We start from the raw sequence: 25,229 nt of genomic DNA on the forward strand, positions 1-25,229 counted from the left end.
CTTAGCCAGCTTGGCTTGAACTGTGGATGAGTGGGGACAGTCCAGGAGAGGTTGACCAGGAGCATCTCGACGCATCAACTCATGATGGTTATAAAAGAGTGATCAAGTGTCTTCCAGTAGCAATTTTTAGTTAGCAACTCACTCAACCACTGTCATTCTTTTTTCATTCGCTCATTGCTTACCTCAACTTTCATTCATTTCTCAAGAACTGGATTCTTCTCCCGCACACCTGCAAATCATTACATCTTACTTGATCATCACACACTCAGTACAATGAAGTTCTCAAACGTCTTTAACCTTGCGCTGGTGGGCTTTGCCTCTGCTGCTCCCACTCCTACCGTTGATGAAGATTCCACCGGTACTCTTGCAAAGCGCGCCTCCATCACTGAGGGCTGCAACATTGGCTATGCCAGCACCAACGGTGGCACTACCGGTGGCCGTGGCGGCTCTACAACCACAGTCTCCACGCTTTCCCAGTTCACCAAGGCTGCTGAGGCGAGCGGAAAGCTCAACATTGTTGTGAAGGGCACCATCTCTGGAAATGCCAAGGTCCGCGTTCAGTCCGACAAGACCATTATTGGTCAGAAGGGCTCCAAGATCGTCGGTGCCGGTCTTTACATCAAGGGCGTCAAGAATGTTATTGTTCGCAACTTGCAAATCTCGAAGGTGAAGGAGTCCTACGGCGACGCCATCGGCATTGAGTCCTCGACCAATGTCTGGGTTGACCACTGCGACCTGTCTTCCGACCTGAAGTCTGGAAAGGACTACTACGACGGTCTTCTCGACATCACCAAGGGTGCTGACTACATCACTGTCTCAAACACCTACCTCCACGACCATTTCAAGACCTCCCTCGTCGGCCACGTCGACACCAACACCAGCGACAAGGGCAAGCTCCGTGTCACCTACGCCAACAACTACTGGAACAACGTCAACTCGCGCAACCCTTCCGTCCGCTTCGGCACCGTCCACGTCTACAACAACTTCTACAACAAGGTAAGAAAGCAAATAGCCATACAAGTATGCATAAAATCTAAAACATGTCACAGGTTGGCAGCACCGGTGTGAACACCCGCATGGGCGCCCAGGTTCGCGTTGAGTCGTCCGTCTTTGAGAACTCGAGCAAGAAGGTCATCCTCTCTGCCGACTCCAAGCAGGTTGGCTACGCCACCGTCTCCGACATGTCCTACGGCGGCGGCGAGAACACTGCCCCCAAGGGTGACTTTGGATCCAGCAAGATTCCTTACAAGTACACCCTGTTCGGAAAGGCCAACGTCAAGAGCAAGGTTGTTGGTACTGCCGGCCAGACTCTCAGCATCTAAGCGATGTAGCAACAGCTAGACGCTGGCATGCGTCCACTGGACTGCCCACAAGCGAGTAACATGAGTGGTCGTGGGTTTTAAATACCGGGAGATTCTATGTCGTGAACATATGTCATTTATTTATTTCTGTTCTGCACCTTTGCGTGCAAAGTATATACACAATATCTCGACATGTATCGGGATGTGGGGCCTACGCCGGTCCCCAATATTATAACACAATACCCTTGTTCTCATCCGTCTATAAACCTTCTAGCGTTAAATCTCATCGAGGATTAAAGGAAATGTTTTAATAACCTGACTGTGCATGTTGGTTCCGGCAAAGACACGGCAACCAAGTTCAAGCATTGTTTCAATATTACGCCTGATGTTTTGATGAAGCAGCTCTTAACCTTCACAGTTGGCCCAAGCCTCACCGTAATCTAGGTCGAATTTTTGTTACTTTGTCCATGACTTCTTATTGAAGTTCACGCATCAAGAGCTCAACACTACAGATGGCCGCAAAAGCGCTGCTGAGATGTAAGATTTATGCCGCCGTTATCAGTAAGGACACGCCATTGGCTAGCCAAGATTTGGAAATAGTCGACCTAAATTTCTACATATGGGATAGTTCTACACCCATGCTCGATCACTAAGACCTTTTGGATTTCAAAATATGTACAAGAACGGTATCCTGACACTAGATGCGACGAAGAGACTTCATGCTACGTCTAGAGGCAGAACTCAGGCACTGCGAGTACCACTCGTTCTGGACGACGCAAGAGGTACCGGCGACGCATTTGGTAGGACCGGTGTAGCTTTTTCCGCCACACTGGCCCCACTGCTGAGCCTCTCCCGTAGCGGTGCTTGGCTCCTCCTTAGCTGGTTCCTCCTTGGCAGGCTCCTCGGCGGCAGGTGTCTCCTTCACAGGCTCAGTGGCAACGGGCTCCTCGACCTCAGTCTCTTCCTCGGCCGAATCTTCAGTGGCACCGGCAGCAGGGGTCGCGGCCGAGGAGGAACCAAGCTTGGAAGGGCCAGCATTGCCGGAAACAAGGCTGGCAACACCACTAGCAGCAACAGGAGTGACGAGGTACTTCTTGAGGCTGCCGAGGGCCGAGAGACCAGAAGTGCTGGAGAGGGGGTTGAACTTGCCACTCTTGGAGTCAACACTGTTAACCTGGCAAGCCCGTCCAAGCGCGGACGAGCAAGAGCTGGCAGATGCGGCGGTAGGGACACTGAAGCACTTGGAGTAAGACTCGCCGTTGTAAGGATCGGCGACATTCGCGAACGAGTTACCCTCGATCAGGGCGACGGTGTTGGCGTAGAGCTCGAAGGCGTGGCCCTTCATGTTGCTGAAGTAGTTGTTGCTGGCCTGGAAGGTACCCTTGTCACCAAGCTTGGGGGCACGACCGGAAACGTCGTGGAAGTGGTTGCGGTCGAGCGTGATTCGGTCTCCGTCGCCGTTCAGCATCATGGTCCAGTAGTGGTTACCGTTGCACGAGGCGGAGGACTTGGTGACACCGTCAAACTCGTTGTTGGAGATGGTGACACGGGAGCCGTCGTAGTGACTGACAATAAACTGACGGCCAACCAAGGAGATCTTGTTGTGGTCGATCCAAACACCATCGTTACCGCCCTTCAGGTCGATAGCATCACCTCCCCAGACGACGCCAGGGTTGAGGTTAGTAATTGTGATGCCCTGGACAATGACGTTTTTGGCATTGGCCTTGATTTGGAGGCCCTTTCCGTTCAAGATACCTTTGCCATTCACGCCAATGATGCTCTTGTTACTTCCAACAACAAGAGGCTTGGTGCCGGCAACGTCGTAGGTCACAGTGGCTGCAACGTTGTCGCTGCCTCCGCAGGAGAGTTCTCCGAGATACAGTTGACCACCGTTAGAGTTGGAGCAGGTCTTGCGGTCACAGCCAGGACCGGAAGCAGTAGTGCCCGTAAATTTCCACTCCTTGTTAATGACAATAGTCCGAGGAGTGTCGTCAGAGAGCAGTTTGGCAAGCTCGTCAGCGGAAGACGGCGTAACAGCTGCGGCACTACCACCACCGGTAACGCCGGTGGCAAAACCATACGCCTTGCCCACGACAGCCTGAGCGGAAGTCGTGCTGGCGGCTGCGACAGCCAAGAGTGCAGATGCTGAGAAACGCATGATGTCGAAAAGTTGTTTAGAGAATGTGGTGTTTTTATAAAGAATGGATGCGTAGAACCGATAGAGATCACGCCAGCGCGAAATGGATTTGTGATTGAAAAAGACACAGAAACAAGAGAATGACTTGGAGAGAATTATTGAATCAAGTCATCGAGAAATCGACATTCCTTTTAAGATATTCTAACTACGAGGCTTGGTAAAGGATGCGATAACACAGTTGAGGACCCACGGCGCGCGGACAAAATACCATAAATGGACACCCGTTTGGTGGGTTTTACCGAAAATGATGGCCAAGTCTCTGGGCAGCGGGTAAGTGGGCTTCGTACCAACGATGATCAAGTTCCTTATTCCGCTTGGAGCGTTACACCCCGTACTAGTGTATGCAATCGAAGACCCCTTTCATTACACAGAGCCCGTAAAGACGGAGCTACCCGTTGCGAAAAGCTTCCCTAAATAAGACAGACACACGCATTCGCATTTGCTGCATGGAGGATTTCTCCCCCCAGAATCTCTATTCAGTTCTAGCAGGTCTTTATGTGCTACAGCACTCCGCATACTCCATCGCTTTATGGAAATTTCTTTTGGATTCCGCTTCAAGAATACCCTGCGTTGTTGCGGCTGGCATGATAGCTTGCTTAGCTCGCATCCAAAGAGCTGCGCCTCCTCTGTCCACCGTCAATGTGGATTTGACGCCGCGAGACATAGTTACAATTCCTCTATTCTACCCCTGTCGCCCGTGTATCTAAGCTCGATCTATTATCACTTACCAGATTGCTATATTAACCCGAACACGGATGAAGTTTACTGGCCTATGCATGTTAGACCTTGGCATACTACCTGATACGGGTTTTCAGCCTCTGGTGGTAGCTAGACCTCTACGGAAATAAAATGTATAAAGCCTCCATAAGTAAGTTAGGGAACCTTTTCCCATCTAATCTTAGCAGTGAGAGCTGTGATTCGGACATCTAATACATGAAGAATTTTACACGTTACTTTGATGTAATTCCCCACTTCATTTTCGCGCAGTTGAAAAATGAGTTTCACGGAGTACTAAGCCAACTTAGACTATAAGGCCTGCAGCGGCATGGGCAAAGGAATTGCTGTCTGTGGTACCCCGAGCAGCTGGGAGGAAGCGGTAGTGAAGGGTCAATGAGACGAAATCGATGCTTTGAGTACCATCACAGTCTTTAGAATGTTCTCCACTGCAAACTACAAACGATCGAATTGAGAATGAATGCAGCCTTACTTCATACCACACAACTTGGAACGAATTGACATGAAACTTTCCGAATATGCTAATATCAATATTTTCATCACGCGGCTGTGTGAATTGCGAGGTTTCGCCGCCGTAGGGAAGCCCGGCGCAAACCTGGGAGATACCAGTGTGCCCGCATTTTGCACCATTTTCAGAGCCGGCAACACCGGCATCGCGATCCTACCGTCGATAGTTCAATTGTGCCCTCGGCTCCACAGCTTTATCATATGCCTGACCGGTTCAGAGTGCATGGTGGTTGGGAGCAGACGATATTATTATGTTTTATGGTGAAGCGGTGTCGTCGGTGAGGCGAACGCCTCCTTGAAGCCCAGGACAGCATTGTGGATGCTCTTCACGTCCTTGGGTTGGCCAAAGTTCTGTCGGCAGGTTTCCATATGTTCCATACTGATGTGTTAGCTCATTAATAGATGTTCATTCGGATTGCCCTGGATTTTTGCTTGCAAGCTATCGGCCTGTGCTAATCAAAGATTCGTCGTTGTGGGTAGAAGCACTTCCATGTCTTCCGCGTGGTTTCGTTTGACAACTGTTATGTCAACAAGCGCCTTGCCCACAGAAGCCCAATCAAAATCCCGGTAAAATAAATGGCTACGGATGCGTTTGGTCCTACTGATCTGTCTCGCCAGTGGCTCGAACTGTGACTAGGTGCAGTTGCATACTAGTTTAGCCGCTCGGGTCGTGCCGCCGTTACATGGATTTTTGACCGTTTTGATGAAGAGGGGCTGGAATTGGCGCTTAAAGGTATCAAACTCGGTACCACGCGACTAAGTTGTTTCGAGGATGCCACGATTTGTGCCGCTCTGAGGCAGCGCTTTAGATACTAGGTCTTGCCGCTGATCTTCGACTAATGGCGAATTTTGAGGTTATTTGACGATTGTCCAATGGACGTAACCATAAGGATTATACCCAGTGACTTGCAAAAGTCGACGATAGGGACATAACTACTTCGTAGCATCCTGTCTTGTCTTGTGTTGTCAAGAAATCTTCCACCTGGTTAGAGGGCTAGTTTTGCGGCTGGCTGTTCTACATGCTTGGTTAGAATACTACGTAGTAGCGGCGGCGTTGAGTACTTCGTTGATGCGTGGGCTGCTTCGACGAGAGCCTTGTAGGGCGCACTGGAATTATCCGGTGTAGCCGTGAGAGTGTCGATCCCAAGCTTTAATATATTAAGGAGACAAGAGCGAGAGCGAGAGTTCTCCACTAGGAGGTGCAAGAATGGCTGTGGTCGAGAGCGCCGATCTTCGAACTGCGGTTGATATAACCGATTCGCAGCGCTATCAAAACTGACTCGCAACGATAAGAACGGGTGACCCTAAAAAAGAAAAACTCCGTCCCTACAAAGTTCCGTTACCGTGCGGAAGCACCGCCACACCGGGCCCGACGGCGTTGCGTTAACTACGGCTGGACATAGCTATAATGAAGATAAATTACCTTAGGAAAAGTCACCTGAACAAGCCGAAGCTCCCAATGGCAACCAAAATTACCCAAACTTTACAACAAGTGACACGTCTTCAAGGTACCTTGACGGTGTAGATCGTGATGAAGAACACAACGACTCGATCTCGAATAAGTGCTTCACACTCACTCGCCAAGGCGTCCTGTTCACTAAAACGGCATTCAATAGATGGAAAGCGAGAACCTTAACAAGAGTATTGAGTTGAATACTCTACTTGAGGGCAAAATGTCGATCAATTATTATAGTGAATTTCTATTAACAGTCGATCGTGTTTGGCAATATAAGCAAAAAACTGGACCAAGATGCAGATCTTTCTTGCCGCAGACCAATCGTAGTTGAGAAGGTTGAAGAGGAGTTCGCATCATGACTCGGCCGCTGAGCTTCGTCTCATGTCTAGCCGGTGACAACTCAGCGCCGGCAAACCGGCACCGCCAGTTCAGACGAACTGGTCCATTGCGGTGCAATATAACTTTAATATCAAAAGCGCAATTCTAAGAATAATTTTGCAGAATATAGCGAGGCTTGGGGAAAACCTCATGACGCATTGAGTTGATTCGCAAGCCTTGGCTTGTGTATATAACGCCTGTTAGCCCGTGTTGTCGTCTACACAAAATACCTAGTCTTTAGCCCATGCAGACGCCCGGCAGATCTGCATTCCAGCATTTCAAGGACATCAGACGATACTAGGGAAAACACTCGTGATCAACAGGCAAGATGCATTCAGCCTCCGCGCTCCTCGCCAGCCTGCTCATGGCAACTCCAATCTTGGCCAGCGTCTCTTCACCAAACTACCTCCCTTTCGAGCTGGAGAAGCGGGACTGCGGATTCAGCTACTGCGATTGTCAGCGGGTACAATGCTTCCTTGACTTTTGCTTCGACGACCATGTAGACCCTTGGATATTGGTGGATAGTGCCAGTGAGTATTTACCCTGTCGCCCGCCGCTGTGAAACTAGGCTTCACTTCTCAGCCCGCTGCCTACTCAGACAATACCACACGCGACATATTCTAACACTCTCGCAGTGAACCAATACTACGGAGTAGACTGCGGCCAGTTCGACAACTGGAAGCGCAACGAACCTGCGGAATGGTGCAACGACGGCCTCCGCAAGGGCAACGCCCTCTTCTACATCAACCGCAAGTTCGGCTCCCTGGGCAAGTCGTTCAAGGTCAACTACTCCAACAACGACAAGAGCAACCCGAACCGGGGAACCGTCACGGGATCCTGCTGGCCCGTCCAGGACGTCCAGTGCAATTGCCACAGCCGGTACAACGCTGAGAAGCACGACTGCTCCAACACCTGTGGCTAGGTACCTGAGTAACAGGAAGATGTGCGTCGGGGAGTGATCGGATATTGGCGTTCTTGGGTAGATTTATAATTCAAAATTAGCTTTTCTCTAAAATCTTCTTCAACCTCTTTTTGTAATTGCAACCGTTTTTCTTACACGAAACTCTTAAGATGCGCGGTTGAATATGCGGCTGTGATCTTTTTTGCAATTTTCTGCCCGTGACACTTGACGGCACAAAGCCACAACTTTAAAACCTCAACGTGGACGACCATTAATGGTGTAATCGCGAGTGAGCCACTTACTTCCTGTCAGCGAATTCTACAGGTACAACGTTGATGCTTCTAACTGTGCTTATTTCTCTCCTCTAGATTCCAACTGCGACGAAGTGGCAGTGGATGCAATAAAACATTCAGAAACGGGGGAGTACTTGGACCTTGGATGCCGAATTGCAATCGAGAAGAATGGAAACAGCAAGGGATAATCTTGAAACTTGAATTTGAACATCGTCATTTAAAAAGTCAGCAGGTGGCAGACAAGCACAATCCATCGTCAAGAACAAAAAAACACCCAAGCACTACCTAGGGCGGCCAACATAGACACCGGGAAACCCTCCCGACCACACACCACACACGCCGCAAAGAATCTAGACTTTTTTTTCCCCCATTGACCAGGGGCGGCGCCGCATGGGTTCCCCCCTTTTACAAAATTACACGCAGAACAGCCCAGACCAGGAAGCACGCCTTCCCGACGGCACGGTTTAGCAGATCCCCGCACGCATGAACCAGATACCGGATGCGGCTGTCTGACCACTCACATTGTGAGAGAGGCGGCACGGGAACAGGTTCATGGGGGGGGGGGGGGGGGAGCCGGGGTATCCCCTCGGTTGTGGCGGCGCCCGGTGCCGGGAGCGGGAGGGGACCCTTGTCTGGGGTGACCTGGGGTCATGCGAAGGCCCTTGAGGCTCAGGGTATGGTGGCGGCGGCAATGGTCTGTTCGAATCCCCGAGGAATGCGAACATCTAGGAAAGAGACGTTGTGCTCCTCAGACGGCTCAATTTTCATCCATTCGCGTATAGGATTTTAAACGACAAGTCTAATCAGTGGGTAAAACTCATGATGGGTGTCATATTTGCTCCGTCTATGTATGCCCGAGCAATGCGGTGTGGTATCTAATGTTACATGGTCCTAGTGATAGCAGGCATCGTGATGAGAGGTCCTGGTGGAAGGTCATAATCCACTGTGTAGGTTGTGGTCAACATCTCGCTTCTTCGTCAATCGCTCCCCTCCCCTCCCCTACGAGGGTATCGCCCAACGCCTCTGTAATGCGGACAAAGGAAATTCGTTATGTTACATATTAGTTGTTAGTCCAATAGGTAGCTCGATTGAGCCGTTTGTGTCCATCTCTTTCTAGGATTGGTATAGTGCAATGCTGTAGTATCTTCGGTCGTTGAAGATGTGTTGTATGCTCCGTCTATGACGGAAGAAAGTTCGAGGGCTAAACCCAAACATCGAACGAGGCATTATTAAAAACTCGCTGGCAACTAGGGCCAGCTACGATGCCCAGGCGCCAATAAGAACCGACAGGACGCACAAAGAGTAAAGTAGCCATCTCTCGATCTTTGACTTCCTGTCCGTTCCATCGTTCAAAAGTAAGGCGTCCAGAGGGTTGATCGGAGGCTTCGCTGTCTCAGCCGAGGTGGTCTGCGGCGCCGCGTCGTTGGTTGTGGTGGACGTTGCAATAGTGGTCGGCACAGGAGCTGGTGGAGGTAACGGCGGCGGCGGCGGCTGAGAAAGAGGTGGCACGATAGTGCTCGGAGGAGGAAGAACGGGAGGCTGGCTTGGCGGTGGGACAGGTGCCGGTGTTGTTACCGGTGGAGGAATAACTTTTGGAGTAGTCGTTGCTGGCGGCGGCGGTGGCGGCGGCGGCACTGGTGGGATGACAGTAGTCACAGGCGGCACCACAATTACCGTAGAAGTCGGCTTCAGGGTCGGCGCTGCTGACGTCTGCTTCGTGTTTGGGCACAAAAGGTTGACGAGGTTTCCAGCCAGAGCCTGGCCTAGTAAAGTGTTGACGGGCACTTGAGACGACTGACAAGTGTCCCTCAAATTATCTTGCATGCGGGCCAGGCCGAGTATACATGACTTGGAGCAGATGGCGCCGCTGGCGAAGTCGCTCGCTGTGCATCCTTGAATGGGATTGTTGTAAGTCAAAAGACAGCCGAGCGGCACGCTTAGTTGGGTGATGAGCTGAAAGTTGGACAGAGTGAGCGAAGTGCCCCCAACGCTGATGATTGCTGCTGTTGACGTTGACGCGAGGAACAAAAGTCGGACCCAGCGATGGTGAGGCCCGTCACGTTTTGAGGTCGTCATGTCGCTCGTGGGTGTGCTAGTATGGTGTTTACGCCGCTATCGTCGTCGTTCGTAACTGGCGAGGGTCCTCAGGCGCGATCGCCTTCGGTAAAGTAGCGATTGAAATAGACCCGCTATCTTGGAAGATTTCCTGTCTCAATGTTTTGTTGTCGATTTACTTGGTTGGTGAAGAAAAAGAAAAAAGAAATGCGCGATGACGAGGTCGACTCGTCGCGAAGAACCGACGAAGCGGCCAGGAAGAGGGTTGTTTGAATCAAAGCTTGACAGGCCAGGATTCGGCTGGCTGGGAGGCGGTTGACTTTTGGGGTCCAGAAGATGACAGCAGCACGGTGGCAGCTCAAGCGCGACAGGGCAACCAAAGGCACGAAGGCCGAAACCTCACGCGTGTCAGAGGCTGCTGGGAATGACGGCACGATCGGCTGGGGGACGAACCACGGTCAATGCGGGACCGGGGGACCAGGCAAGTATGTCAAGGGAGGGTATTAGAAGTTGGGACGACCGGACAGCCGGGTTGAAGAAGGGCGGGAAGACAAGTGTAAAATAAGAGAAGGAAAAAAGGCCAAGGAAGTGATGACAGAGATGCAGTGCGGCAGTAGCGACTGTGCAATTCTTTTAATCCTTTTTTTGGGTGGCAATGTCGTCAAGGCGTTGGCTGAAGTATCTCGGGATAATTGGAGTAGTAGTTTCTTTTGATGCAGCGCATTCGAGACAACGAGAGTTGGTGAAAGGCTTCGTTTGTACGGCTCGAAGAGATGAGAAACATATATGTAAATATGTAATTGGCCGCCTGCGGGGGAAAAAAAGGGACGAGAGCAACGGGCCGAATGCTCGTCCAGCTGATAGAAGGGATGAAGGTAAAGGTTGATTTTCTTGATTGTGAAGGTGCTGATCCTGATGTGCGCCGAGGGACTAGCGGTAGCGGCAGAGGCTGCGCTTACGCCTACGCAAATGACAAGAAAGCTGCACCAGAAATAAGAAGTAGGCACCCAGATCTAAACGGGCGAGAAGGAAGAGGCGCGGTTTGCAAGCCAAGTCCTTCCTTTTTTCTTGTGAAGCGTAAATCTTGGATATTCAACCAACGTCAGTGCCTGCTTGACCAGACGGATGGCGTTTGTCCGAAAAAAGGCCACCCATACACACACACACACACAGAGCTGTCAGGCCAGGGCCAAGAGGGTCAAGGTCTCGACAATGCAATGCGTGGTGGCACCAACGGGCAGATGCGTTTTGTGTGCCGGCCGTCGGTCCGGTGGGGGATTGAGCAAGGGGGGACAGAATGACAACCAGAGACGAAAGGTAGGGAGAAGGTAAGGGAACTGAAGAAAAACAACGATCAAACGTTGCTGATCTGATGTGATGTGGTGAAACGGGATGCTGCCGTCCGCTGATGAATGGCACCCAAACAACGATGCTGTGATCGTTTTTTTTGACTTTCCAACCCAGAACTTGCCTGACTGGACACAGAATAAGCAAGAGAGACAGTGAGATAAAGGGAGAAGGAGACAGAGAGAGAGACAGAGAGGGAGAGAGAGGACAGCGATAGACAGGGAGGCATACACCCGTAGATGTAAGTATAAGTAAATGTGGATGTGGATGTGGATGGTACCGTATGTAAATGCACACAAACCTGCTGGCCCCTTTGCCTCCTGGCTAACCACAGACATCATCAAGCCCATCTTTCTTTTCCCGGAAGATCCCAATCAAGATGATAATCAACACGGTCATTGCTTCACGGCCAACAGCAGGCCCATGGACCTGTAGCCTGGCTTGCCAATTCTCTCCAATGGCCAACCGTGCTCGCGCACCTCCGTGCAAACGCCATATCGCCATCTGACAGGTGCAGGTTTTCGACGCCATCAAACGAACTACCCAGAAAGGTGGCAGCATCCGACCGGACCAGTCGGCGGCCATTGCTGGGCCATGTTTTCGAGGCCTCGTGTCAAGGTCCAAGGTGCTAGCATGGGAGAGCACATGGAGAGCATGGAGGAGGAGGCAAATGGTAGGTGACAGAGGGCTAACAAGAGGACGAAGGGGCTAAAACGAAACACTTTTCGCGTTTGACATGACGATGCCGTTGCCCCTTTGTGGGTCTGTGATTGGCCATCCGTGTGTCATGTCCAAAGGCGGGTGGGGGAGGACCTTTGCTTTGCTGCTGGCTGCCGCACTGCTGTTGGCTACTGTCCTGTGCTGATGCTTTTTGGCTGAGTCCATCAGCTTTCAGCCTGTCCATCCACTAATCCACAGCTCCAAGGGTCGGCTGGCCGCCTAGTGGATACCTATGGCGGCTCCCCCCCATCTACATCTGCGAGGGCCTGTGGCCGATGTGATTACTGGGGATAGATAGCCCCTCGCGCGCGGGGCCGCTGTGACAACTCAAACTCGCACATACGCCCCGGTCTAGAGATGCCGTGCTGCTCTACTGGTTTGCTACCCAAATTTCTTAGCAACGGCGCATTTTAGGGGGAACCTTCGCTTAGCCAGCCACTAGAAACCTGCTCCATCCAATTTGCCTCCACCAGTCTGTCCTCATCTATGGGCCGTCCCCGGACTTCTCACAGACCACCAACCTTTGTCAAACTTCATTTCCCAAGCTTTGAAGCCGTCGCAACTTTTCTGCCCATTGTGTTGATACCTCTCTGGTCTGTCTACGGGAGCCGCTATTCATTATTGTGTCCCTCGTCATCTCCGAGACACCTGACCACGATGTACTTGCTCAACGTCTTACGCCGCACATCATCAACCGACTCTGAACGGAGCAACGCTGTTGTCTGATCCTTAAATCTACACGCTGCCGGCAACATCACTCGCTAATTGTAACCTCTTCTACTAGACCACCTTCTCATCCGCCTTAATCAAGATGCTGGTGACCATTGTCATCACCAAGTTGATCTCTTAAAGCCACCCACGATAACCATTGCCTTCGCCGACGAACGTTCCATACTGTCTGGCGGGTTGGATTAATCCTCTCTAATTCGTGCTAAGAACGAGTATCAGGTCCCAGAAGAAACCACATGAGGGCCATGAAGTCCCGATATTCGATTTGGCCTTCGCTGTACGCCCTGATGGCAAGACAAAACGCATACCATTCTCTCTGTCCGAGGTGCCGCTGATGTCTCTGTTAGCTGCTATTCCCTCTTCGGGATGTTCCAGTTGGCTCTCTTACTTCAACGTCCCGTAGGAGCCTCATCATCCGTCTCCTTGTTCTTCGGTCCTGCCGCCTAGGACGTAATGGGTACCGTTGTGACTCATCTTCCTCAAACATCCCTCGAGGATCCAAGCTCTGTAGTAGTTGGTAATGTTCAGGCTCCCAGCGGATGCTATGCACAATCCTTCTGATGTTCTCCGGTAATCTGTCAAAGTACTCGCTCCAGTATCTGACTGGTGGGTCTCGGATTGGCATAAGGTTTACTGGGACAAGTTGCACATCTTGAAACGGCGCATTCTGTATTAGTGTACGTCTGGCAGCTTCCTCCTCTTCTTCTGCCGAGGATTCAACGTTCGGGGCCCTGAGATTTTCCCATCCCTGGAAACCCCGGGGCTGCTGAGGGTCGCCAGTGAGTTGAACCTGAGCGCTCCAAGCATTGATAGGCTGGTTCGCAAATGACTCTACCGACTCGGCAGTGATACGTTCGAGCTTGTCCTTGAATAGCCATACCTGTTGTACTTCCATGTCTGAATAAGTGATTTTCGTCAATCCCCCTTTCGATTTGATCTGGGTACCATATAGTATGTTGTCTTTAACGAAGCGCAGTGACTCAAGCCTGAGTTCCTCGTACTTCTTCTTGAATATGTCTAGGGTTCGCTGTAGGTCTTGTGCGCAGGCGTCGATAGCCTCACCGTTGCTACTGTCCGCAGAAGCAGGAGAGACATAAGGAATATATTTCACTTTTCTCTTCCCTTTTGTATGGAGGCGGCGAAATCCACTTGACCTTTTCGCAAAAGGCTTGACCTGAGACCCCGCGTTCGAGCTGATCGGGCGTTTTGAGGGCGTGGAGCTGGAGTATTCGCTCTACGTGCTTACTCCTCCGCTGGATGTTTGGGCCTTTGCTGCTGATGAACTTTCTAATTTATCAAGCAGCGATAATTTGTCGTCGTTGCTGCTTGATTGAGAGGAAGATCGTTGATGAGAAACGGAGGGTTGTTGGTACTCGTTAAAGTAGCCCTTATCCATGCTGGAATGGAAGTTGAAGGGCTTGGGAGTAGCCGTTCACGTGTGGGAAAAAGAAAGAAAGAATGATTGTTACTTTTAAGTGATGATTAGTGGAAAATTTGAATTCTTAAAAGTCTGAGCAGTTCTGGAAAACCCAATAGCTTGTAGAAAGTGTTGTTGTAGGATGGAAGACGGTGTCAACAAAGATGCAGAGGTTGGGTGTTCGGCGGCACCCTTTGATTACGAAATGATATTCAGCAAGGCCCCTCCTGCTCTTGTGATGACAATTAATAGAAAAAGAGGTAAGAGCAACTTGAATAAGTGGTATCGGGCAGGGGCAGGGGCAGTACAGTTTTTGTGGACAGAGTCATGGTTAATTACATTAATAGAAGGTGTACCATCTTCTGCCTCCTCGTGGCTGCTCAACTGGGAAAAAGGTGACTCAAGCAGCTGCGTATTGCTCCCACACACTTTTCAATTACAGTAATAAGATAGGTATGGTGATCTGAAACTCACGGCATCATGTAAAGCTCTCATCTCTATACATTGGCGGTCATGCAGTGTCCTACAAGTTTATACAACAATTTACACCCACCAACAAGCGGCTTTGCGTCTCTTGAAGTTACCGTTCTTTGAAAATGGTCTACATGGACAGACGATTAACAACCAGGCTCAAAGCGAGATAAGTTGCGTTTTTCCTCTGGCTTATAGAAAGATGTGGCTCATAACTGTGCAAGATAAATGACCGCCGACCTGCCGCTATTTCTGAAGACGCCCTGGGTTGAAAACAATGTAGTCCTCTCTGCTGGAAAAGTTTCACAGCTGTCGGTCGAAGTCATTGGTTACAGAGACGACGGGGCCGGTACTAACCCTGGGTCAAGCCGGATTGGCGAGAAGGGCTTCTGTAACACTACCGGAAAACCGTCCTACCTCACATGGCTGAACCTAATGATTTGCCTTTCAAAGCCGATGGAACGCGGGCCATTTCAGAACTACCTTAGTGGTGGGATGACAGACGTTGATATGGGAACGGTCTTCATGAACCAATCTCAAGTGACGACCCCAGCGGATAAAGTCTGCGGCTATGCTCACCCGCATGATGACTAGGTGAAAAATATCCCCAAGCCGGCGCCGTTCTCCTCTCGCTCTGCGCCCCAATTGATACCGTCAGCTTTGGTCATCATTTCCCGCTACGAACTCGCAACGGTGTTTCTACAACCAATGTTCGACTGGGGTGAAAGTCAGACGCGCCAGTAGCCAGGTGACTACAGGAGGCTTCCTGCAAATATCTGTCCGTGTTTATGCTTCGCGTGGCACTTGCCTTCTCCTGCCATAACACTACTTGCCTACTTTAATATTGCCTTTGTTTTGCATTTCAGCCCTATCTCCTCTCACTCGTGACCCTACGCTACCCCGCCATATCTGCATCGTCAACCCGGAGAGATTGCCGTTCTTGGCAGGCAGAATCATTATCGGCCCGCCCCGAGGTACCCCAGTGACAACCATCACAGCGGAGCTACTGCGGGTATTTGAAAGCAACGTTCTGGACCAGGGCCCAGCCGGGACGAGCACCCCGGAGTGGCCATGTTGTAGGTCAGCAATCTGCAAGAGGCGGACGGCAAATGCTCCAAGAGTAAAGAGCTAGCGCCTTACGAGGCCCAAACAGAAAAGAAGGACGCAAAAAGGATTGCAGGCGGCTTCAAAACCCTTCGGCTAAAGTAATCCCTCGCTAGGCAGCTAATTGACGCATCACGGCAAGCATACTCGGCTTTGACCGTCTCAGCTCGGTGTGGCGTTGATTGCGGCTTCTCAACCCCCACGAGCGCGAGGGGCAGAAGAACGCGCCGATGTTGCAATGAGACAGAAAGCATCTTTAATTGTGAGAAAAGTAAGACGGGCATTTAAATGTTCAGCAAATTGAATATATTCCCTTACTTTTCCAATGGCATTCTCATCACGGAGCAATGAACTATCCGGTTTGAAACTCTGGGAGATAACAGACTGTTACACATGACTAGACAGAACGGAGTATGGGGATACGTAGATCAAGTCCTAATATTTATCCCTTACAAGACGCTACATTTACCGATGAACTTGAAGCCTCATCTGATTGGAGGTTTGGGTCCTGATAATCCTGAAGTATAGGGGACACTTCCTGCTAAAGGCGCACCCGTGCAGCTGCATGCTCTTCCTACCGAATACGAATAGGCAAATAGTATACTCTCAAGTGAAAGTCTTGAGGTAGCACACACCAAATTCTTGTCAGGTAGAGCCACATCAAGTGTTGCGGTAAATCGTATTTGTTGCCTTATCAACTCTCAGTTCAACCCTATGTTGATCCATGTCGTATCTCTGACCTATCGGAGAAGAGATTACACGAAGAAGGATTCAAACACTTCACAGTAAAAGTCCGAACAAGGTGGTAAGAAATTGCTTTACGTCTCCTGCAGGAGCTAAGAATGTGTTGGAACTTTTGAATGTGCAAGTTGTGGTGCTGCTATGCAAGCGACACCAGCCGGAGCTCAGCAAAACCCCTGAGAACCGACACCCGCTCACCGACCAGATTCCCGACTTCCGCTCCAAAAGAATACCTAGCTCTACTTGATCATCAACCCCTGTATATAGTTCGCGGGATGGCTGCGGGTGAGTCAAACGTCTCGGATTGCGCCGGGCTTAGCAGTTGCTCTAGGGCGTTCGCTTAACCACCTCCCTAACGCACCGTTCTAGTTCCCGCCAGGTACAGCCAGTAAGATAAGTTCCTTGGTGCCCACAATGCAAGCCACCCAATAGAGACGTAGTGATGCTTATCGAAGGGGGAAGGTTCCTATTGATCAGACTGAATGCGTCGGTCTAACAACAAACATATTAGGCGAAAAGGGGCCTTCAGACCAATGGAGCGGTTGGCAAACATGCCTTACTGTCTTGGGGCTCAAGGATATGACATCCGGGCTGGTCACTTCTTTCATGTATGCAAAAGTGCCCGCTTACGTACCCTACAACGCACCGCCCCCTACTTACATTCATTCAGTCAAGCTTAGTCCGGTAGCCTACGGCCCAAATGTCTATCATTTGAGACGACCGTCAACTTTTCCAATTTTCTCCTCCTTGTACGCGCTTTTGTTCCTGAATCACAGATTTCCCACATCATCGCAATGAACCCGATACCAGGCATTCAGCCAGGGCCGGTGCCCAATGAGAAGGCAGTGGACGTAACACCTGCTGTTGCCAGCCGCCCTCCTTTCGAAAGTGAAGATCATGTCCATGAAGACGAACATCTTCTGCCACGCGATCGTGGAAGAGCCGCTTGGACAAGCCTTGTTGCTGTTTCCGTTATAGCTATGGCCACTTGGGGTAAGTAGGAGACTAAACCAGCGGCAGGTTTTCTCGCCTACCGCATCACTCAGCTGATGATTATTGTAGGTTTTGGTGCTACACAAGGCGTTTTTCGAGAGTACTACTTCAAGACACCGCCTTTAGAAGGGAACCAGTTGGTCGCCTCCACGGGTCTGCTAGTGGTTGTAAGTGCTACACTTCCATCAAAGCAAACCTCGACAGCTTATTTTTCTAAGGGTCTCTTGCAAACACTGCCGCCATTTCTTCTTAAAATCATTGGTACCTCATCCCAATACAGGCTTTACATGATGTGGAGCGGCATGGTCCTCGTCGTAGCGTCCTCTATCGGTGCCGCTTTCTCGACGTCGGTTAGTGATTCGCATTTTACATCAAAGATAAATAGACTGACAATTGCCAAAGGCAGTTCAAGTCATCATGACACAAGGGCTCATGTATGGGCTCTCCAGTGGTCTCCTATTTGCACCATGCTTGACCTTTGTGGATGAGTGGTTTCACAAACGGCGTGGCCTTGCCAACGGTATCTTGTAAGCTCCACAGACGTAACCGCGAAAGCAAAGATCAGCTAACATTAAGTACCTAGCTTCGGAGCGCCAAACATTGCTGCAGCTGGCCTTTCACCCATATTCTCTGTACTTTTAAAGCGCTTTGGTCCCCGCGCAACTCTCATAGGATGGGCTGTGTTCACGGCTGTCATCATCTCTCTTGGCATTCTATGCGTCCGCTCCCGGCGAGACATTAAAGCACAGGCAGCAGCGGCAGCATCACGACAGCCGTCCTCGACGTTGAGGTTGTTCAAGAAGCCGGTGTTCTGGCTTTTTGTCTTCTCCATGACTCTTCAGAGCCTAGCCAACAATCTTCCTGCCAACTATCTCCCAAGCTATGCCACCGACCTTGGTGTCTCGCCGGAACAGGGCGCCTTGCTGGTTACGTTTCTGTCATTATTTGGCATCATTGGTCAAATATCAATCGGAGCCTTAACGTAAGTCAGACCGACTACACAGGTTGTCGTTGCTGTTCTGCTTACTAACTGATTCATTAGAGATGCCATTGGACCCCTGATACCTATGCTGTTGAGTACTCTAGTGAGCAGCTTTGCTGTTTTTGTTGTGTGGGGTTTGGGAAGGTATTACTGGAATATGGTTGTTACGTCCATACTCTTTGGTGCCTTTGCCTTCAGCTTCATGGTGCTGCGCAGCCACATGGCTGCCATTGTTGTGGATGACCCTAACCGCCCGGCCGAGGAGCTTTTCGTTTCTGGCATCCTGCTATTCACTCGAGGTGTCATAGGCGTTGCTTCCGGATACATAGCTGCTGCTGTGCTGCAAAATAGTGAACATATAGGAGTGCAGCCTGGATATGGGGCTGGTAAATGGCGCTCTTTCATCATACTTTTGGGGACTACAATGACGGCTGCGACTTTAGGGGCAGTTGGCCTGCTGAAGAAAAGAAAGAAGACTGAATATTAGAACAATATGAGAATAAGCCATATATATACGTGTAATTAATTCATTCCGATTACCTATTGATTGATACAGAGGCGACGTTCTTTTGATGAAGACTGCATCGTGAAAACCCATAGCCACTTTAGGCACCCAAAGCATTATTAGCCCCGCCACCGCAAAGTTTGATTTTCGTGATAAATTAGCCTATTACATGTGCTCAACATGACATTTGTCCAGTGGTAAGCAAGGCATCACATAGCTACTCAGTTTGATAAAAATGATATGACTGATTGCATAATTTGAAGTCTATCAAAGTAACGATGGGATTTCACGTTGGGTACTTTCACGCGATCGCCCTTTGAGCCTATTTCCCCGAATCGAGTAATACTCGCAGTTCTTCGACAGAGTACCTTTTCCCGTCTCGGCATCAAAGATATAGCAACCATCCCGTACGATATTGGGAGGCGTATAAAGATGCAAAGATACCGCAAACTCATCGCTCTTGTTCCACATCTGATGCACACCAAGGTCGTCACTCATGTAAGCCACATCATCCCTGATATAAGTTGACTCCTTTATGAGCTTCATACTCCTTCCGGCGTCTGAGCTTGTGGGGTTGTTCGACTTCTCCTGGGACGGTGGAAAATCGTATCGTGTCTCGGTTAGCTGGCCCTTCAGAATCTTCATCAGACAGTGAGCCTTGCTGTGACTGTGGATTGGGCTGCCTTTCCCGGGGGTCCAGACGAGAACAAGCTACAATTACGTTAGGAATAACTCGTTTCTGGTGGGATAGACAGGAGGCTCACCAGATTGCATTTGCCATTTCCTTCATCCACCAAGTTTCGAGTGTAATCCCTGTTCGAATCCGCAAGGGCGAAGCTAATCCATTCTTTCTCGTTGCTTTCGTAGTTCTTCATAAGGTCCTTGAGCAGATCAAGGTTGACGTCGTCGCATGTCAGACCTGAAGAGCCAAGCGCATCTCTCAGTGCTGTTACGAGACAATCGAAGTTGTTCATACCGCTCGAATCGTCGGAATATTGAAGATCAAGCATGTTGAACACAGTGTTAACAACCTGGGCTATTCCAGTGAACAAGAATAAGTGTGAGCAGCGGGAAAAGTTTTTTAAGATGGTTTGGCAACTTAAAATTCAAAAGTTATTGACTTCAGTACGTCTCGGTAACTATTACAACATACATGCGGTCCTTTGGGTTTCAAAAGCAGAACTAGGTCACGAGGTATGTTGCAATCTAGCTCTTGGGTTCTGCCTCGTCGTGTTGCCTGCCTGCCTAGTTTCCGTAGTGGCTTACCTGCATGGTGGCAACCCTATGATGAGCAACTCGACAGAATGTTTCAGTGATAGGGATACAGTATACGAGTCCGAAGTTGCCAATAACTCTGTGCCATCCCTTTGAGATGCATCCAATATTACATTTTAGCTTCACTCCACCACTTCGCCCGGTAAAGGTTCTCGACTGGATGTGACGCTGACAATCCCCTCAACTTGAAATTTGTCTTAGCGCCGAGATCTCGCCAGATTCCGCTAGCACATGCCGTTTTTGGTTTCATTTTAGAGAATCAGAGCTGAGCGTGTTAAACATCACGACAAGTATGAAGTTGTCCTGTCGGCTGTCGGACCCGGTAGCCGCTCGGGTCAGCCGCATGTGTCTTGGAAGGTACAGCGGGCTACAAACTTCGTTGCATCGAAATACGTAAGCTGACAACCCAATGAGACAACCCACATAGACACATTCCAGATCAAGATTCAACCTCGGAGGCTATACTCGTCGGCCTTATTCGGGACAAGACTCTTATCTCTGAGAACACAATGTTACATCACAAGTTACTTGGGCAATACAGATATGTGTTTCGATCGTTGAGAAGTATCAGAGTCCGAAAACCTGCATACAGAAGCTGACGACCATTTTGAGACGCCCCCTCCCACCTTCCATTTCAAGTAACATCCAAGTGAGTACTACACGGATGGAGGGTACAACAGCTCAAAACATGACTGTGAGCCGTACCTTGGAATACCGAAAAGGCAGGGCGAAAAGGTGTACATTTAAGATGCTGTCGACGAGGTACTTTTGGTGAAGGATTTTCTAAAGGCATTTGGCAGACACTGCAGTGTTCATCTCAAGGCGTGTCTTTAGTTTACCCGTAAGAGGTGCTCTTTGCATTAGCCCTACGCCCTGAACTGCCTGCACCGTTGGGTATGCAACCAACTTTTCAGCTCGTGTAAGTAAGGATTCTAAAGTTCTCCCGGTTTCAAGTGTGCATTTTGTTGTGAAAAAGTGAACTATTGGCTCCTTCGATGGAGTACATTCTTGACAGAGGCCAGACTTAACTATTTGGTACATCTAGCTGAATCCATGCTACATACCTTAGGTTACGTGAATCTATCGCCGAGTCTTGTGGCATCCTTCCGCTTCTGCCTACCTTCGTCTAAGAATATATTATCTATAAGATTCCTCCATTTGCTGTACTTTCTCTCATTGCTCTGTCACTAAGCTCACACACACACACACATATTCATCACATCCTTACACTTCTCCTCTAAGATGACCGTGTCTGGCTCGAAGAAGATGGTGGGGGCCACTGCGCCTTACGAGCCAGTAGCAAACCTTGACACTGTTGTTTTCTCCAAGGTACTGGATCGCGACCCAGAGACAATCAGTAAAATAATTTCGGCCTGTGAAAATGTCGGTTTTTTCTATCTTGACATTTCGGACCAGTACTCGGCCACGATGCTCAACAATCTCGAGAAATTAAACTCTGTCATGAAAGACTGGTTCGCCCAGCCGACCGCTGCCAAACGCAAAGAATTGGCCATTAGCATGGCCTCTCATGGGTAGGATGAAACCCAGTATTTCTACACACAACCCCTCTGACAGAGTAATAATTATAGTTACAAGCCAATTGGCTCACAAGCCGGTACCCACGGAGGCCGGGACGGCTGGGAAGTCCTAAAGGTAAGTTTGAAATCGTAATGCAGTTCTCTCCCACCTCTGACATTACTTAGACGGGCAGCTTTGAGCTGGCCGGGCGATGGGGCTTGCCGCCAGTGGTTGAAGAAAACTATCAGACCTTTTCTGCTTTCCAGAACCAATGCCACTACATCACAAGAGTCCTCCTGGATCGTATCTCGAACGCCTTGGGTCTACAAGGGCCACAAAGTCTCAATCACTTCCACCGCAGTGATTGTCCCTCCAAAAGTGCACTGGCATTCCTGCACTACATCCCCATGGACCCAACCGGTGGTCATGCGGGACATAATGTGCATACCGACTATGGTACGCTGACGCTCGTGTTTGCGCCGCAGTGGGGTCTACAGGTGCTGTCAGACCCTGCTGCTACACCTACCTCTACTTCATCATTGTCCCAAAACCACACGAACGGTTTCAATAGCGGCTTGAACATGGATTCTAGCTCAGACGAAAGTGACAATCACAACGCTGTCGCTAAAGATACAGAAGTAAACGAAGACAGACCTCTTGAGTGGCAATATGTCGAGCCGCGGCCGGGATGCGCTGTTGTCAACGTGGCAGATGTGCTGCGGTTTCTCACACGGGATCGGCTGAAGTCAGCGGTGCATCGAGTTTTACCACTACCAGACGTCGACCGATACTCTGTTACATACTTTCTCCGACCAAGTGACGATGTAGAATTCATTGATGGAGAAGGTCGTCTGACCAATGTGATGGACTGGTACGATCGCAAGAACAACATGTATGAAGCCAAGTACGCTTCACAGGACCGGTCATTGCTTATTGGAGGCCTTTACAAGGATGTTTAGTAGCGAGCCTAGTTGTGATTCTTCTCTTCCCAAAGGGAGATGAATAGGTCATGGTATCATTATGTTCATATCTCTCGTGTTATTGAAAGGGGGCAACTGTTGTATGAAGTCTGGCAAGCAAGCACAATATTTATTACGAGATAGAACTGTGAACCAACACCTGAGTTGGCAACTGTTCTCTGTCTATCACAGTAAGTTGTAAGCTAATTATCTTAGCAGTGTGTATTTCATTAGCTGCAGGGTGAAAAAGGGTACGGCGCGTCCAAGCCTCAATGAAATCGCTGTATTTCTCATTCAAAGTCTATTGCGAGGTTCTTAACACCCAGGCAAGAAGTGCACAAGCATTCGAACAACTCTCAGCAAACTAATTGAAGAAGTAAACAGTATCATCGCCGTGTTTGTTGGCTGCGACGTGATATCGAGGCCCAACGCTAGGTTTCAGTCGGTTTAATGCAGAGCTGGGCTGGAAACATGAGCTGGTTCTGGTAGTTAATATCGGGCAGAGACATTCCGATGCAAGCTCATGGACGTGCTTAAATTCCCTCACTTTCCGTTACAAGACGCATAACTAAGCTTTCTATTCTCAGTTTTATGTCTCTCTTCTCTTACCATGGCCTACTGGCTATACTGCAGTCAGCCTTTCTTCACCATAATTATTTTTTACATACTGAAGGTTGTGATAAGACAATTATCGACTCAATTGGCAGAACATCTGTCAACACCAGATATATGCTTCTAAAACTTTCAGTTTTGTTCCCCGGAAAAGGTTTCTTGTACCTAGGTTGTACTGGGAGACGAAAATCACCTACGGCTCGCTCTCAGTCGTACATATTTCTCCTGAAACTTGCAGTTGGTAGTCGGATCATTCGTAAAAGTCAAACCAATCAACAGTTTTGCCAAGCTATTCTGAGCCAACCAGCGGCCGAGTTCATGGCTCCCTGGGGATGCTAAAGGATTTTGTGGAGATAAATTGTCTAGCATAATAGGGTTGATCAAAGTTGAAGTACGAATACATCTAAAATTACAGAGTAGATGGCCATCGGCTGTTTTCCCCCCTCCTGTCACGATATAAGAAGGATCAAAAACAATAGTCGAGAAATTCTCTATATAAGATGTCAAAGATAAGCTCCAACTGGGGCTTTTTTGTTCTGCTGTAACTCTCTAACTTGTCTTTCATCTAAGTAGACTAATGTACATCAAGCAGGTGGTAGCTGTTGGTTGTCAGTAGTAACTAAGCGAAAGTAATGGCGCAACTGGACTACACTGAACACTTTACCGTTTAAAGAAGATCCAGGGTTCCAAGAGGGTCCTGCGGCACGATAAGTACCAAATAGGCAAATGCATGGGTCCTGGTTCTTCAGCACCCCACGAACAGCCACGTCTCATGTTGCAAGATATAAATACCCATAGGTTAGCCGCATCTGCACATCAACAGTTTCTTGACTGTTTGCAAGCTTTTGAATTTCTTCCAATTGTAATGTCTGTCTACGAAGTGAAGGGCAAGGTAGCCATCGTAACCGGTGCCGGCTCAGGTATCGGCCATGGACTCACACAGCTCTTGCTTGAGGCAGGATGTTCTGTGATTATGGCTGATTTGAGGTTGCGACCAGAGGCCGAGGAAACGTTGGCGAAGTATCGCGGCCCTCCAAGCCCATCGGCAGGGCCGTCCGCATTCTTTCAGCGAACCGATGTCACAAACTGGGCACAACTTCAGCTTCTCTGGGACACGGCCCTGCAGAACTTTGGACGAGTAGATATCGTTGCTTCTATCGCAGGCATCTACGAACCGCCTTCAAGCAACTTCTGGTTCCCCCCGGGCATCTCGGACCACTCAGAGGACCCCGCGGACGCGGCGCTTGGCCAATACAGGATAATAGCCGTTAATCAAGTAGCTCCTATTCGTTTGGCCCAGATTGCCACTGACTACTGGACGCAAAACAAGGAAATCAGTGGCAACTACGTGGCAGTAGCCAGCATTGGGGCTTATGTTCACTCCTTCGAGACGCCGCTCTATATGTCGAGCAAAGCAGGACTCGTCAGTTTTATCAAGTCGATGGGAGGGCTTAAAGATATATGTGGGATCGGATACTCCGCTGTGTGTCCAGGGGCAGTCTTGGTAAGTGATCCGTTGACGTTGTTCTCACTGGGGTAATTCTGACAAAAGATAACACAATGAAGACGCCCATCTTTGAACCTGAGTGGAACAGAAAGGTCACAGAGGAAGATGTATCCCTCTCTTCCCGCGAGTGCGCTGGAGTTATCATGCGTGTATTGCGAGAGCCTCAGTATGGAGCTGGCAGCATCGTCGAGACGCAAAAGGTTGGCACCAAAGAGGAGTTTGAGATTACCGCACGAGACGTCCCGATGGAGGCTTTGTATCCCAGAATTGATGGTGGTCCTAATGAGCGAATGATCGAGGGGGCAAGGAAAACAGCCGCAAGGATCATGGACAAAGGGTTGCGCGCGCCATTTGAGTGGTAATACGAGTGAAATAAGGTATGCTGCATAATGTACTGGAGGTGGCAGGGTGAAACTACATCTGGGCTACTTGTTTACTCCGCCATTAAGCAATCCGAATCGAAGATACAACCGTGTAAAGAATTGGAAAAAGGTAGTTTAACATGCTACATTCAGGAGGGTAGACT

General features: G+C 49.6%; 8 protein-coding genes across 8 annotated transcripts; 5 read left to right on the forward strand and 3 right to left on the reverse strand.

Moving 5' to 3' along the window:
- Nucleotides 1-273: 273 nt before the first annotated feature.
- CTRU02_214133 (pectate lyase) lies at nt 274-1,322 on the forward strand (the record flags this gene model as incomplete). The annotated part of the gene is made up of 2 exons (XM_036724685.1): nt 274-996; nt 1,050-1,322. The coding sequence occupies 2 exons, from the start codon at nt 274-276 to the stop codon at nt 1,320-1,322; spliced, it is 996 nt and encodes a 331-aa protein (XP_036583804.1).
- A 676-nt stretch (nt 1,323-1,998) lies between these two features.
- CTRU02_214134 (pectin lyase F-1-like protein 3) lies at nt 1,999-3,459 on the reverse strand (the record flags this gene model as incomplete). The annotated part of the gene is made up of 1 exon (XM_036724686.1): nt 1,999-3,459. One exon carries the CDS (start codon nt 3,457-3,459, stop codon nt 1,999-2,001), a length of 1,461 nt encoding a protein of 486 aa, XP_036583805.1.
- A 3,443-nt stretch (nt 3,460-6,902) lies between these two features.
- Nucleotides 6,903-7,496, forward strand: CTRU02_214135 (uncharacterized protein; the record flags this gene model as incomplete). The annotated part of the gene is made up of 2 exons (XM_036724687.1): nt 6,903-7,104; nt 7,210-7,496. The coding sequence occupies 2 exons, from the start codon at nt 6,903-6,905 to the stop codon at nt 7,494-7,496; spliced, it is 489 nt and encodes a 162-aa protein (XP_036583806.1).
- Nucleotides 7,497-9,025: 1,529 nt separating this feature from the next.
- Nucleotides 9,026-9,844, reverse strand: CTRU02_214136 (uncharacterized protein; the record flags this gene model as incomplete). The annotated part of the gene is made up of 1 exon (XM_036724688.1): nt 9,026-9,844. The coding sequence occupies one exon, from the start codon at nt 9,842-9,844 to the stop codon at nt 9,026-9,028; it is 819 nt and encodes a 272-aa protein (XP_036583807.1).
- Nucleotides 9,845-17,146: 7,302 nt separating this feature from the next.
- CTRU02_214137 (Mch2p) lies at nt 17,147-18,814 on the forward strand (the record flags this gene model as incomplete). The annotated part of the gene is made up of 6 exons (XM_070206190.1): nt 17,147-17,345; nt 17,415-17,512; nt 17,564-17,695; nt 17,748-17,872; nt 17,929-18,327; nt 18,388-18,814. 6 exons carry the CDS (start codon nt 17,147-17,149, stop codon nt 18,812-18,814), a joined length of 1,380 nt encoding a protein of 459 aa, XP_070060222.1.
- A 285-nt stretch (nt 18,815-19,099) lies between these two features.
- CTRU02_214138 (cysteine dioxygenase) lies at nt 19,100-19,842 on the reverse strand (the record flags this gene model as incomplete). Its single annotated transcript, XM_036724691.1, has 2 exons — nt 19,100-19,543; nt 19,597-19,842. 2 exons carry the CDS (start codon nt 19,840-19,842, stop codon nt 19,100-19,102), a joined length of 690 nt encoding a protein of 229 aa, XP_036583810.1.
- A 1,507-nt stretch (nt 19,843-21,349) lies between these two features.
- On the forward strand, nt 21,350-22,584 carry CTRU02_214139 (uncharacterized protein; the record flags this gene model as incomplete). The annotated part of the gene is made up of 3 exons (XM_036724692.1): nt 21,350-21,639; nt 21,697-21,760; nt 21,811-22,584. The coding sequence occupies 3 exons, from the start codon at nt 21,350-21,352 to the stop codon at nt 22,582-22,584; spliced, it is 1,128 nt and encodes a 375-aa protein (XP_036583811.1).
- Nucleotides 22,585-24,061: 1,477 nt separating this feature from the next.
- Nucleotides 24,062-25,065, forward strand: CTRU02_214140 (uncharacterized protein; the record flags this gene model as incomplete). Its single annotated transcript, XM_036724693.1, has 2 exons — nt 24,062-24,700; nt 24,763-25,065. The coding sequence occupies 2 exons, from the start codon at nt 24,062-24,064 to the stop codon at nt 25,063-25,065; spliced, it is 942 nt and encodes a 313-aa protein (XP_036583812.1).
- Nucleotides 25,066-25,229: the final 164 nt, after the last annotated feature.

Source organism: Colletotrichum truncatum (genome assembly GCF_014235925.2).
Source record: "Colletotrichum truncatum strain CMES1059 chromosome Unknown Contig_0010, whole genome shotgun sequence".
NCBI lineage: Eukaryota > Fungi > Ascomycota > Sordariomycetes > Glomerellales > Glomerellaceae > Colletotrichum > Colletotrichum truncatum.